Source organism: Colletotrichum fioriniae (assembly GCF_027942845.1).
Source record: "Colletotrichum fioriniae strain IMI 355084 chromosome Unknown scaffold_7, whole genome shotgun sequence".
NCBI classification, from domain to species: Eukaryota; Fungi; Ascomycota; class Sordariomycetes; order Glomerellales; family Glomerellaceae; genus Colletotrichum; species Colletotrichum fioriniae.
The window spans coordinates 1,141,003-1,155,497 of NW_027076843.1; the positions used below are offsets into that span (position 1 = coordinate 1,141,003).

Here is a 14,495-nt window from a genome sequence, read left to right on the forward strand (position 1 = left end):
AATTGAGAGAAATTCCGCATTCTGCGGTCGCGGATTCCGCGGCGGTGGAGTCTACGATTCGGCGGACTGTCCGCGTTCTCCACGTCCGTCCAGCATGGACCTTAACGCCGAAAAGGTGAGACTCACACGATTCGTTGTAAATTTACAGGTTGAGTTTGAAAACTGCGCCTGGAAACTTGGCTATAACCACAGGATTATTATTAGTAGAATGGGATTTAACATGAGCAGTTCAAATAATCTCGGAAAGAACAGTGTCTTTAGGGATACTTGAGTGGCCGACCAGCTCAGGTCAGGACGGAGAGAGAAGGTCCACCATGCCGGCGTTAAGCAGCCCCAGTTGAGCGAGGGACCAGCACCGAGGTCTCCGTGTAAGGCGGAGCTCTGCATGACTTGCGGACTTTCCCCAGCTTGAGCTCTTCCATCTTGGCTTCCCCCTGCCCTTCTCTTTCTCTCTTTCTTCGGTTCTCGTTACCTGTTCCTAAGCACCCAAAACGTCTCGTCGGATTCGCGGTCACAAAAGAGAGAAAGGACCTAGAGCAAAGCCAAGGTAAGGTAGATAGGGCTCTCTAGCCGAGCACGTAGCTGCTAGTCATGTGTGAAATGTGCTTTGGCATTCTTCAAATTCATGCAATGGCCGTTTTGCCTGAATGCGAGATTTTGCTCCACGGTGTAAGTGTAGATGGGTAACCGCCGAGTAATGCCAATACGGACTTCAAGGTGAACCGTGAACCCCTCCTTTTCCCACAATTAGAGACGAAAGCTCGAGACTCTGCGAACCTGATGTGGAACCGAAACCCCGAGCGAGGAGGAGCCGTTGTGATGATCCCGAGGCGGTCTCCCCGGCGTCATTCTACTTCTACAATACTTCCAAAGTTCTACTACCGTGACGGCGTTAAGAGAGTGGGGCCATCTTTGTAATCCAAAGGCATCTGTAATAATCTCTGCCTATATTTGCACTTTCCGCAGAGGGAGGAACTAGACGGTCGAGAGATAAGTAGAAAGCCGCTTCGACCTCCCCAGTCTAAGCTTGAAAGACAAACCGTTCCAACTTTTCGCAATCGTCTCTTTCTTTTCGGTTTTCCCTCTTCCCCCCGCTGTGGTTCGCAAACCACCCCTCCCCATCAAGTACCATCCTAGTTGTCAACGGTCTCCAGGCGCAAACGCAGGAGCCAACCTTTCGTCATATCCAAGGAACATTGCTCGACAGCCTGCCTCTTCCACTCCAGCTCCTCAACCAGTACACGCGTCTACTTTTGATCTCTCCGTCTCTTTGCCTAAGACTTACCATCAAAAGGTACAATAGCCTCACACTTCATCCCTCTGTGCCCAATCTCTTGCACTCCCCCTCAAATAGCCTCGTCTTTCAATCACCACGCCCCCCCCTTCTCACGGCCTTGTCTCACCAAGTACACACAGACATTGCAAAGATCAAGCAAACTTCATTAGGGTTCGAAAAAGCTCCTGCGCCAGCCAAGCTCTCATAAAGCCCGCATCAACATATCCCACAGACTTCCTGCACTCTGCTCTCGCGCCTCTTCCTCAACCTCTTCTCTTCTTTTTCTTTTTCCCACAGACAGGAAAGAAGCGCCAACCGCTGCAGCATCACAGACAACCATACCCGTTTACCACTGCGCCAGATACCCAACCCGTCGGACCCGACATCTTCGTCGTATCAATCATCTCACCTTTTCTTCTTCTCTCTGTTCCTAAGCGACAAGGGGGAAAAGCTACAGCAAAAACACCCAGACTCTCCATTTGACCCAGATTCTAACAAAACAACCAAACTACAATGGCGCACAACGCCGCAGTCATTGGCTCCACCGGCCTCGTGGGCTCCCACATCCTCGGGAACCTCATCACCTCGGAAGCCTTCGCCGCCGTCAACACAATCTCCCGCAGGCCCCCCAAAGCCGGCGGCCTGACCCTCAAGCCCGTCATCGAGCAGGACACCTCGGCCTGGCCCCCCAAGCTCGCCGCCCTGCAGCCCACGCCCACTGTCGTCTTCTCCGCCCTCGGCACCACCCGCGCCGCGGCCGGCGGCATCGCCAACCAGTGGAAAATCGACCACGACCTCAACGTCGAGCTCGTGAAAGCCGCCAAGGCCGCCGGTTCCAAGGCCTTCATCTTCATCTCAAGCGGCGGCACCCGCGGCGCGTTGAGCGCGCAGGCGCCCTACAGCAAGATGAAGAACGGCGTCGAGGACGCCATCAAAGAGGCCGGGTTCGACCACGGCATCATCCTCAAGCCGGGTCTGATCTTGGGCGCTCGCGAGGAGAGCCGCGCCGGCGAGGGCGTGTTCCAGTCCGTCATTCGGGGTTTGGGCATGCTCAATCGCGGGGTGCAGGATACCTTTGGCCAGGAGGCAGAGGTGATTGCCCGCGCTGCCGTGCACGCTGCCGTCCTCGTCGAGCAGGGCAAGGCGCCTGCCGGTCTGTGGGTCATTGAGGCGCCCGAGATTGTGAGGCTTGGGCGGACCGAGTGGAAGCACGGCGCCTGGCCCCGGTCTTAGGTCTCGGGAGGGTTAGACGGGTGTTTGTCAGTGACACCCACAGAGCCATGGTCAAACCTCTTAAAAGAGGACAAGTACGCCCTCATCGGGATCGTTCCTTTTCTCCTGGTCTCACGCAGTCTGTCTCATCCCGCGGGATGTTTCGGTGGTATCACAGCGTGCCGGCCGGTGGCCATTCTGCTCGGGACCCAATGACATCTTTGTCCCGTGGTTACGGCAACGCAGAGACATAGGTCATAGGGTATTGCGGATGTTGGTGACAAACGGTTCAGGTGGAAAAAAGCTTGTTTCGTGTGGAATCACGAAGCTCGTCTTTTCCCATCGTCAGTGGGAACGTTGAGAGATGGGGTTGTCAGCACCATCGTGATTCGTCTTTTTTTTTTCTTTCTTTTTTTCTCTTGTTGATATCATTGGTTTTATTGGTTTTGCTGGAATTTGTTGATATCCCCTCGTGTAAGAAAAAAATACCACCCAACTGTCTTTAGATAAACGAAAAAGTTTTGCGTCCAGGCAACAAAATGTCATATATGTATCTACCTACTTATATAATGGATCTAGTTATTCACAAGTTTTATATTGAAATGGATTGGAAAGTAGTCGACTGCGCTTCCCATGGTCAACCTACACACGTCTTACACTTACACGGGACGAATCAAGTAAATATGTGAAAATCATTGGACGAGAGAATAAGCAAGAAGATGACTGCATTGTCATACAGCAGCCCCCCGGCCTGCCGGCTTGTGCTTCCCCCTCCATAACGCGGGAGAAGGAGGGAGGCCCCACTGGTCGGCGCAACGTCGTGCCCCTCCCGATCGCGAAATCGATAACGCACCAGGGTAGGTCCACAGGTGCACCTGCACCCGCTTTCCCTCGAGAGCCTTATCGATGGAAGCCGCCCGAATCAGTCACACCGGAACGACCTGACGACGACCCCTCCATTTCATCCCCCAGCCCCACCACCACCTTCATCTCATCATCGAAGCGGCTCTCTCTCTCTCTCTCACCCAATGTCGCAATCTGTCTAAACGTTTCTCACTCTCACACTTGAAAACCTTTAAAGATCTTTTCTACAAATTCCGTACTTTCAACTGTAAGCTGTATTGCCCAGTTCAATCTGATCCCTAAACTAACACATTTAGCAGATACCAAGCTCCACCAAGCTTACCTACTGTTGAGAATCTCACTCACTCACCTCGGTGTTGGATTAATCAGCATCGCGACAACCACTCATCTCAACCAACCTCTACATCTCTCAACACAAAGGGCAGTGTAACACAGAAAAGGGAGTCAAGAGAGAATTTAGAAGAAAGAATCAGCAAAAATGGTGGCAACAGAGACAACTCGTCCCCTCATTGTCGGCCCGGAGTCGGGCCCCGAGGCTCCTTACCCGTACAAGATGGAAGGCAAGGTCATCTCTGGCTTCGGCCGGGGGTCCAAGGAGGTAAGTCGGCCACTGTCACTCTCTCTCATATCCTACATTCCTGCAACCCTTTCACCGACGATGCCTCTCGTGCTCTGCCTCTTCTCATGATCTACACACAAAACGCCTCAAACTCACACCTCATGCTTCTCGATACCATCACTTATGACCCCCCCTCCCCCCTCCCCCGAACACAAACATCTCTCGTCGAACCTCCACCCCATACTAACCCATCCCACCCATCCACCACAGCTCGGCATCCCAACCGCAAACCTCCCCTGTAGACGCCTCCCTCACCCCCTGGATCGACACCATAAAATCAGGCGTCTACTTCGGCTGGGCCTCCCTCTCCCTGCCCCCCTCCCACCCAGACCGCGTCGCCGCCCCCGGCACCTCCTCCACCTCCGGCTCCGGTCCCGCCCAACCGCACATTGACTTCCAGCTCTACCCCATGGTCATGTCTATCGGCTACAACCCCTTTTACAAGAACACGGTCCGCTCCGCCGAGGTCCACGTCCTGCACAAGTTCAGCGCCGACTTTTACGACGCACACATGCGCCTGCTGATTTTGGGATTCGTCCGCGACGAGCTCGATTACAAGAGCCTCGAGGCGTTGATTGCCGATATCAACACCGATTGCGAGGTGGCCAAGAACTCGCTCGCCAGGGACGCGTGGCACCCGCCCAAGGCGCTGCGGCCCAAGGGCACGGTGGACGGGACGCTTGATGCGAAGTGGTTGGTTGAGGAGCTGCCCAAGGCTTGAATTCAAGTCTGGAAATCAGAAGCCGAACATCTCTCATGTTCACATCTATCCTTATCTCATTCAACTCTTACGATCACGAACGTCACGTTTTTTATAAAAAAAAAGTCACACAAATACAAATGAACGAAGCGTTAGAAATTTATAGAAGGATGCATTCATTCAAAAAAGGGTTCTGTCTGTCCAAAACATATGGGGTCCTTGGGTATTTCCCCTCTCTCCCCGAGGGGTTCAGCAGAAGTGAAGTGTTGTAAAGGAAACAACGAGTTATGTGACCATCGATCAATCCCCTCCCGAAAGATGCGCCTTTCCCGATCTCTCCCCTTAACGAGAAAGGGCAATGTCAAACAAATGACGAGAGAACACACTGAACCTTTGAATCAAAGTGAAAACGCCTCCCATGCCTTCTCCCACCTCATGTGTGCTCTGATCGCCCCTTTTTAAAATACTGCACCTCACACAGCCAGTCCATGAGTTTCCTTGTTCTGGGAATAACATGGAAGAAACTGTGCATGTCAGTATGATAAATACTCCTCAACTGCTTTATAGGGGGATTACTCACGTTCATAACAATCAACATGGGGATATCGAATACGTCTCGTTTAATCATCCAGCAATACCGGCAGTCCACCTTGCCGTCCTTCTCAATCTTTGAGATGCCGTGCTCGCCATCGATTCGGGTAACACGGTTGCTGAGTATGCTCTTGCGCGGGTCCTGCTGCGGCGTCATATCCGACGACGCCGCGCTCTCCGTCTGCTCTTTCGTGCGGTACTTGAGGATCCGACATGTGCGGTTGACGCTGCCTCGGCTGTCGCCAAAGGCAAGATGCGAAAAGTCGTCATAGAACTCAACCACGCTGTCATCGTCGAGGATCTCGGCAATGAAGACGGGCTGTTTCCGTGGCCCGCTCTCATTCTTGATCTGGTCGGCAAGCGTTGCGGCAGGTGCCTTTGGCGTTGAGAAGCCCGCACGGCCGGTATTGCGGCCACTGTTGGTTGTCGACCCGGTACCGCCGGTATTGACGTTCAGGTTGGGATCGTTCCCGAGGAGAACATCCTTGGTCCAGCCTGTTAGAGCGATGAACTCCTTGTTGACGGCCGCAATCTCGCCCGTACGGCGAAGGACAATAGTGGGCGCCGAGGTGTGGTGCATGAACTCTTCGTACTCGAATAGAGTGCGTTGAAAACACTTCTCCATGAAGATGAGATCCTGACGGCTGAGAGTCTTGGTGCAGGCAATAAATGACGGGCGAATGCTGGCGAGCGCCTTTGCGATGCGCAACGTCATGTTCGCCGAGAAGCGTTTCGGCAGGTAGTCGATGAGAGCGTGGAAGCCGGCGAGGTACGGATATGGCTCTTTCACGGTCTCGTAAATGGACGAAGGGTCGCGCTGCCTCTTGCCGAGCAGCGTGTGAGGGCCACTCTTTTGAGGGGCGCCGGTCTTTGCTTTGGGCCGCGTCGGGGCGGTTATGGTCTGGGAGTTTCCAACAGCGCCAAAGTTCCCACTTGGAGATCCTTCAAAGGTAAAGTTAGTAGGTTGCGGGCTGGCGGTGTTGTCTGTGCTTGGACTATGTAGGCTTGTTGGGCCAGCAGCAATGGCGTAGGCATGTGGAAGGCCATGTTGCAGATTGCCTTGTTGGTACATGCCGTTGGAAGACTGGTCTACACCCATGAAATCGTTGATCATACCGCTATCGTATACTTGGCCAAACTGGTTGTTGCCATTGTTGCCAAAGACGTTTGTGGATCCAAAGTTGACTTCACCACTTGGTCCTGACAGGGAGCCGTCACGCGGAGGGGTCTCCGCTGCGCCTGACGACATGTGCCCTAGCATGCCGAACTCCATGGCGCCATACTGGCTGCCAAAGTTGAGCCCTTCCAGATCAAAGTTGAAGATTGCTGGGTTGCTTGGATCGAATAACGTATTAAAGGGGTCGTTGGCGACCTGCGGCGAGATCATGCCGCCAATGGATCGAGCAGTGTTGCTCGGCTGCGGGAAAGACGGTGATATCGGCGATGGTTGCGCCTGATACGGTAGGCCATCGGGAATGCCGACGGGTGTTTGCTGACCCGAGTATACGGGGAATGACGCGGTTGAGCTCTGACCGAAATACGTGCTGCCTGCTGTCGAGGCCGTATCCGAGGCCCCGCTGTGATGTCGTTGGCCGTTGGGGCGGGCGGGCGCCGCGTTCGGGTTGTAGTTCGGACCCAGCACGGGTCGGAGAGCTTCGGGCGGAGCATCATGCAGATACTTTGCCTTCTTGCGGACGCCGTCTTGGCAAGCCTCTGCGAGTCCACGCTTGATGCATCGCTGACAAGGTCGTTCATCTCCTGTAGCCATCCCATCAGCAAGGTTGCATCGCAGACGGCCATGTGAGTGGAGTAGGCAGCTAAACCCCGGTTACCACGGGGTTTATGTCAAAGCATTACATGACTTCACGGGTGTTCACTTGACCAGAGACTATCGCGAGCCGAACCCTGAGGAATCGGGCAAAGCTTACCGCAAGTCAGATGGGCTCGTTGGCAGGCAAAGCACGCCCGGCGAGCCTTCTTCCTCCTTGGTCGTGATGGATCCTTGGGATCGTACTTCTTCTTGACCTCGCCGTTGGTATCGGCACCACTGTCGTGAGATTCAGCCATCTTTTCGTCGTCGTCGTCTCTTACGGGCGTATCGTCGTCGTAGTCGTGGTCATTATCTGACATGGCATCCGAGACCTCTGGCCCGGTGTCGTCCTGGCCGTCAGGCATGGTGTCGTGGATTTATATATACAAGCCCCCCCTTGGGCAGAAAAGCGATAACGGCGTGCGTGGGAGCTGGCGCAGTGATGGCACGGCACGGCACTGCAAGCCCCGGTCCACGAATGTCCCTGATGGTCTGTTTGCGAAACCACACGGCTCACTTTCAAACGTATGTGGGCTAGCCCGGTGTCGCGCTGGATAGGCGTCGTATAATAGGAAAGAAAGCAGGAAAATCCTCCTGCGTCGGCGTAGAGTGACACACGCCGGGGTTCTTTCTAGCTGGGCTGTTGCCTCGCACACAGCTCAAAGTACACCACCACTGCGTGACTAGCTATCTCCAAGACCCGTGTGCGTAATGGCAGTTCGAGTCTGCGAATAGGAGTCGAGCCGGACAATAGTTTCCCGCGGCGACGTAGTATGAGAGAACAGGGCCAGAAATAGGCGCTGTGCGCTCCCGCAATATAGGCCGGGTAGAGCCTTGTTTTCTCCCTCTTTCTTTGGGTTCCCTTTGCGCCGCAGGCGGGCAGACGGCTTACAAGCAGAACTGGGCAGAAATGACGGAGGCGGCGAGCCTTGAGTCTCCCACAGCTCGTATCCTCAGCAGTCACGAGTCTCCAATGGTAAGTTGGTGGAGAGGAAAGAGGCGTTTCTTGTGCGACGTGCTCGTCACGACAGGTCTAGGTCCCTTGGACTCGATGGTTGGCGCAGTCGTCTCGAGACCGGTGTTCGCGTCGCGGACCACATGAGGTCGCGGGAACAAGGAGGTAGACAAGGTCGTTGGGCGGATAGCCGACTGACGGCGCTGGGCCGGGGTGATGTGAGGGAGGTTCTGAGAGGTCGAGGGAGTAAATGGTATATGCAGGAAGCCGTTGTCCCTGTGCTTGTCTGATGCAAGCATTGACACGCGGTACGGGAGTTTGGTGGGCTACTTTGCAATAAGTAGCACTGGTTGAGCGGATCGCATTCGCAGGTTCTCGATCGCAATCGCAGCGGCGCAATTGAGGGGAAAAGCGGCGTCGTCGGAGGTCGGGGCAGATTTTGGAGTCGTGATGTTTATCCTCGGTCGGGTGGAAGAGGAGCACGCGAGAGGTTTGTCGTCAGAGCTGACGGTCGGTAAAGAAAACGAGAGGGATACCTAGACAAGGTACCAAAGTTACGGGCTGTATCCGTAAGGTGGTAGGTAACATACAGCAGTTAACAGGCCCAAAGAGAAAACGGATGCCCCAGCCTCGCTGCTGTTGGTCAAAGATTTGTGTGCTGAGCTGCGGGGTTTTCTTGGAGAAAATGTCACACTCGTCATTCGTTGGGCCGAGGGGGAATGTGGGTGTATTTTGTGGGTTCCAGCCGAGGAATCCACTATTCGTGCCTCACGGGTAGCTGCTACATGATGCACCACACAAAGTGCGATGCGGAAGATGTACCCAGCACAATGCACACTTCTTCTATCCTTCCCACCTCAGAACGCTGCCGTGGCTGCACAGTCATCCAGGTCCTCGAGTCTCCAGTTGGTGTAGGTTCTTCCCTTCCCGTCGCATCCATCCAAATGGAGGTGACGGACAGTCGGACACACAGTCACCGTTGTGGACTGTGGAAGGCGGTACGGTAGTTCCGAACAGAAACGGAAACAACCCATCTTCGTCCGTACTTCTTAGACTCAATACCGTACCGTACATAAGGTAGGCACTACGGATATCTCAAGGAAGGTAGTTTAAAAGTTGGACACATGCCTGCCGCCTGCTCCTGCAGAATACCTTCCTTACCTTATGCACCTGCCTTGCCATGCCACTTGGACCCAGACGCAATCCGAGCAAAGGTTCCTCAAGACACAAACTCGCACTTTGCATCCTCAACTTGATCCGGACAAGGTTGGCCAGGTCATATCCTGCTCACCTTATCCACGATTTGAATTCCATCATGTCAACTTACATCATCCTCGACAAGACCGAAACCTGAACCCAAGAAACAATGGCCATCCGTTTGTCATCTGCCTCGCCTTGTTGTCAACGATTCCAACATGGCCAGGTTCAGTCGCACGGCATTACGTTAGCGACGCAACTGCAAGCCACTCTATTGGACATCTGGCATTCTCACTGTTCCTGTTGCTGCATGTGAGATCCAATACGATCTCCACATCCAACATCCGCAGTCCGCAGTCTGCCTGGAACCAAGACAAGCCAAGCCGAGGGCCGAGTGACGACTTACACCCAGCTTCACGTCCCTGGACAGTGGTGACAGACCCAACGTGCCACGGCTCGCTGATGATGGGGGTGGTATTATCGCATTAACTAATGTTGGTTCTAACCGACGTGCCGAGCACCGGTCTGTCTATCCATCTGCGGCCCATCAACGGTTCGGGGTATCTCATTACATGTGCGCACAAAATCAACCAAGGCTTCTCGCCCGTCATTGGCAGCCACCGGGCCAGCCCCCATATGCCGCGTTACCATCCAGCCTTCTCGCTATGGCTGCCTGATGACCTTTCCATCAATGACAGCCCGACACCTTGGGCACTTGCAGACGGTTACTGCCGTCCACCTCATGACGATCGACGCGATCAACAGCCGCATCTGCTGCGCGCCGACTCCCGCTCACTAGTCGTCCAATAACGCAAAGTGGCAGCCCAGCTCGACTATCTGGGCCAGGAACGCGCCCGCCATGGCAAAATGGGCACCCTCGACCAACAACACCGGCAGCGAGGCTACATACGACCACTGTCAACCATTCATAGCCATTAGCCAGACAGCCTCTTTGCTGATCCTCCACACCGATGTGGAAAGTCTGTGCGGTGCCGTCCACACCTGATCCTTCACCGGCCTTCGCTGAATCTCTCGTCGCATTGGCACCTTCGTCAACTTTCTTTTTGTCCGTTGTGGACTTCTTCTCTCTGCCGCCTTGTCTTACGCCCGCGTGGCGAACCGACTGCGACTTCTGATCTTCTTGCCATATTTGAAGAAGATGTACGGGAATGGGAGCATGGCCACCGTCAAGAAGGCGAGCAATGACGAAGCCCAAGAATATCCAAGCTTGTTGTACATTTGCGTTCCAAACAACGGGAAAGCGGCTGTTGAAAGAGAAGTCCAAGTCAGCACCGCGTACGAGACACGACACCTCCCAACTGAGTGGTTGAGAGCGTTGGTGCCACGGGGCAACTCACCAGCGAACATGCATCGCACAAACGCATTACTTGCGAGGGCCGAGGCGGCGTATAAAGGATAAGCATCGACCTATAAACCCCAAACTTAGCACAATTCCTGTCGTGTAACCTCCGAGCCTGAGACTGATTCCAAACCCCTGGAACGCCACAAGCGGGGAGTTGGCGGGACATATTCCACTTACAAGAAACGTAAAGATTCCAGTGAAGACGAGGAGAGTCCTGCGACACATCAAGACGGTCAGCTGCATACTCCTGCATGCAAGATGGAAAAACAACATCACCCCACGGTCCGTGGAAGCCTGACAAAGCATACCTAACGGCCGAAAGCACACGCCAGCACATGAACCTGCAGAAGTCTGCAGAGGGCCTGCTCAAAGCAACCACGGGGTTGTCTTGTCACGGCAGCAAGATGCACATGTTGCGGAACCACGGGCCTTTTTCCAACTTTGGGTCATGGTTGCGATGCTGTGCGAAGGAAAATTTGAACTTACCCAGCTCCAAAAATGGCGGATCCAATGATAGGCATGATCCAGTGCACATGAAGGCTCCATCCGAACCAGAATATGCCAATAGGACAGAGGAAGGCACCCAGGATGACTGGTGGAAGACGGAACTCTGGCTCGCTGGCACCCTCAACGCCCGTCTCCTTCTCCAAGTCGGCCATGAGACGACTACGGATACGGTGCCACAAGGGATCCGTCGCGGCGGCAAGGAACATGCCCACGAGGATGCCGAGGAAGGTAAGACCAACTTGCCACAGGTTGAAGCCATGGATCGTTGTGAAGACAAGGGGGAATGCGCCGAAGAAAAGGTATAGAATACCCAAGAGAATGGCCGAGAAGATGTCGAGACTGAGTACCATGGGTTCAAAGGCAATCAGTTGGAAGGGACGCATCAAGGAGATGCCGATTGTCTTGATGACAGACTTGGTCATGTTCTCAACAGGGGCCTTCCACCGCTCGTCACCTGTCTCTTTTCGGATCTTGCGTGCCTTGGTCCGCAGGACGATCGGATCTGGAAGCAAAAGGTCAGCTCTGACAAGCTAGTCCAAGGGCGCACCCTCCATGGACACTCACGATAAGTCTCAGGGACGAATACGACAATGGCTACCAAAAGCGCAAAGGCCCAGATGATCATGACATAGTACGTCCATCTCCAGTGGGCGTTGTAGTTGACGAAACCACCAATCAGCGGGCCGATGCACGGTCCGATGAAGGGAGCAAGTGAGTACATGAGCATAGGGGCTTGAAGCTCATGACGAGCAAACAAGTCACTCACTGTGCCACCGGACACGGCGAGAAAGGCACTGCCAGACAGACCGTCGAAGAATCGGGCAACGATCATGGTTGCAATGTTCTTGGCGACTGCTGACGGGATGATCCAGATGACATACATGGACCAAGAGACGAGGTAGATGGGCCGGCGTCCGTAAAACTCGCTGAGAGGGCTCAGGAACATGGGACCCAAGCTGATGCCAAGAACGAAGACTGATAGGCCAATAGTGCTCACCAGTCGGGAGTTGCCGAATTCTGCATCCATCTGGGCATACGTCGAGGTGTAGATGGAGCTTGCAGCGGTACTGTCTCACACGTCAACATCTCATGGCAGAGTTGATGATCAACTTCACTTACACGCAAAAACTCGCGCACGACACAATGGATACAATGAGCCACTTCCTCGCTTTTCCCAAACTCCGTGGACTCATAGGATCGCTGTCGCCGCCCTCGAAAGTCACTTCATACTGGTCCTTTTCCGGTTCTCTCGGTGAGCTGTCGTCCTCTTGGTAGTCGTCACAGCTGTAGCCGTTTTGTGACCGCGTCCGGGTCAGTGATCTCGAATGACGGAGTGACCGTGTACCGGCGGCGCCCGTGCGGATGGGCTCGAAGCCTGAGTCCTCGTGGACTGTGGCGCTATCATCGTCCTGATTTGATGAATGGCTCTCGGCCTTTTCAATGTCTCTCTCGACTTCGTTCGTCATGGTTGTCGTCAAATACCGCAAGTATAAACAAGCAGCAACGATTCTCGACAATTTTTTTTCCAACTTGGGTCTTACTCAGGACCACTCGATAACGACTTGATATCAAGGGCACAGTAGTCGGCCGATTGCGGATGTCGGATATTTGTACGGATAACCCGCGTGGTTATTATGGGCCGGGTTCCGAGTTCCAGCGGTCGTGTGGATCGTGACAGGATCTGCCAACGGAGGTATGTACAGGGCTGTGGTTTTTATTTGGAAGTGGGAGAAACGGCTCCTCTCTCATTGCAACTCTTCCAATTGTTTCAAAGACGCAGAAGAAGAAACCGCGAAAGGGATGAGTCTGTTTGTGGAAGAGAACCTCTTTTTCATGGATTTTGCAGCTTTCCCGATAACAAGGCAAAGAAAGGTGCGAGGACCTCGATGTGGATGGGATAGTGGGGACCTCGCGCCATCGGCACCGCATCCATTCACACGCATTAGTCAAAGACGACCGGATGGCTAGACGGCGCGACCCGTTTGGCGATTTTTCCCATGCATTTCTCGACGATTATTCAGCCCAGAACGCGGTTCGCTCTTTCGAGAGGAATCACACCCCGGACTAGGGTGGATCTCGTCATCGCGGCGGAAGGGAATAAGAGAGGAGAGGAGAGGAGATGGAGAGGGGCATGCAAGCGTGTCATAGAGCCCCCTGGATGGGTGACAAACTGTGGGATGGATGACGCTGCGTTGGACCCTCCATGGCCTTGGGGATCTTCCAGTCCTGCATCGGAGCCAACAGCATATTCACGAGAGAGCAGATGGAAGGGTCCAATGAGAAGGGGCCTTGAGTTGTTCGGCGTTGGTTCGCGCGAGTTTGCGATTGCTAACATTTTATTAGTATTACGATGACTTTTTCTCTTGGCTGTATTTGTGTTAGCCAAAAGGGTGACTGAAGGACGGGGTTCTGTCGGGAATAAACTGCTATGGATATGACGTCGGAAGAGCCGAGATTCACTACGACCTTTTCGGCTCATTCCAGACTTTCACAAGTCGCGGTTCCTCATTCATTTGGCGGTAGCGGGAAGAGACGGGGGGATCCTCGGCGTCTGGAACCTAGGATCATATGAGACAGGAGGCGCCTGTCACCTCTTGTTACTTCTGCAACGAGTCACAGGTGCTAAAATTGGCCCTGTAACCTTGGTCTGTCGACTATTCGAGCAACATAGGTCGAGATGTGGTGCTGACGAGAAACCCAGCCCGTCTTGGCGGAATTCCACTCACGGCTGTTAGACGCGGCCCGATGGAATGGTTCACAGATTACAGACTCACGGAGGACGTGCGAATCCGCGACAAGCTTGGTGGTCCTCCCCCATCTATCATACTTTGGCTAGCTTCCGACTCTATCCCTCTTGAGATCTGACGTGATGGGTTCAGAGTTCAGACTGCCCGGCATGTGGGCTCTTTGGGTGGTCGATCCCCGCTTTCGCATCTTGTAGGCCCAGCAAAAAAGAAAACACTGGATTGTCACTCTCGCTTCTTTCGTAGAGGGCCGAAGCCGCGAGAGGGTTGTCAGTCACGTTCAATTGTCGGCAGCTTTTCCCGGCGCCGGGCGAGACCGTTATCTTGGTCTCTTGTCCAGTGTCTGTGCGCATTGCCAATTTTTCTGACAGCTTGCCACACAGACAGACACTTTCAATATTTGGGCCTTTCTCCCCCGCGGCGCCGGTTCGCCGATCGGGGCCTTTGGGTGTGGTTTAGCTCTGATGGATTTGATCATCTGTACACAGTAAGGCAAACCACGTGTTTTGATTTGTGGTTTGAGGCGTGGAAATCCTTTAGGCTGAGTATTCCACGGAGTTACGATGAGGATTGGTAATCCAAGATATTCACTACTGATTGTTTGTGATTTACAATATTCAAGCTCACAAGCGCGAGGTAGGTAGGGACAGGTATTCC

The 14,495-nt window shown here is 53.9% G+C and overlaps 4 protein-coding genes across 4 annotated transcripts; 2 read left to right on the plus strand and 2 right to left on the minus strand.

The window, feature by feature from the left end:
• Positions 1-1,789: 1,789 nt before the first annotated feature.
• On the plus strand, positions 1,790-2,509 carry FMP52 (Protein fmp52, mitochondrial; the record flags this gene model as incomplete). Its single annotated transcript, XM_053194949.1, has 1 exon — positions 1,790-2,509. One exon carries the CDS (start codon positions 1,790-1,792, stop codon positions 2,507-2,509), a length of 720 nt encoding a protein of 239 aa, XP_053047520.1.
• Positions 2,510-3,830: 1,321 nt separating this feature from the next.
• Positions 3,831-4,692, plus strand: FMN1 (riboflavin kinase; the record flags this gene model as incomplete). The annotated part of the gene is made up of 2 exons (XM_065757728.1): positions 3,831-3,950; positions 4,372-4,692. 2 exons carry the CDS (start codon positions 3,831-3,833, stop codon positions 4,690-4,692), a joined length of 441 nt encoding a protein of 146 aa, XP_065613645.1.
• Positions 4,693-5,144: 452 nt separating this feature from the next.
• On the minus strand, positions 5,145-7,437 carry ERT1 (Transcriptional regulator of nonfermentable carbon utilization; the record flags this gene model as incomplete). Its single annotated transcript, XM_065757729.1, has 3 exons — positions 5,145-5,195; positions 5,252-7,020; positions 7,191-7,437. The coding sequence occupies 3 exons, from the start codon at positions 7,435-7,437 to the stop codon at positions 5,145-5,147; spliced, it is 2,067 nt and encodes a 688-aa protein (XP_065613646.1).
• Positions 7,438-10,325: 2,888 nt separating this feature from the next.
• Positions 10,326-12,560, minus strand: N0V96_006483 (uncharacterized protein; the record flags this gene model as incomplete). Its single annotated transcript, XM_053194952.2, has 6 exons — positions 10,326-10,489; positions 10,583-10,652; positions 10,765-10,801; positions 11,074-11,596; positions 11,659-12,161; positions 12,214-12,560. The coding sequence occupies 6 exons, from the start codon at positions 12,558-12,560 to the stop codon at positions 10,326-10,328; spliced, it is 1,644 nt and encodes a 547-aa protein (XP_053047523.2).
• Positions 12,561-14,495: the final 1,935 nt, after the last annotated feature.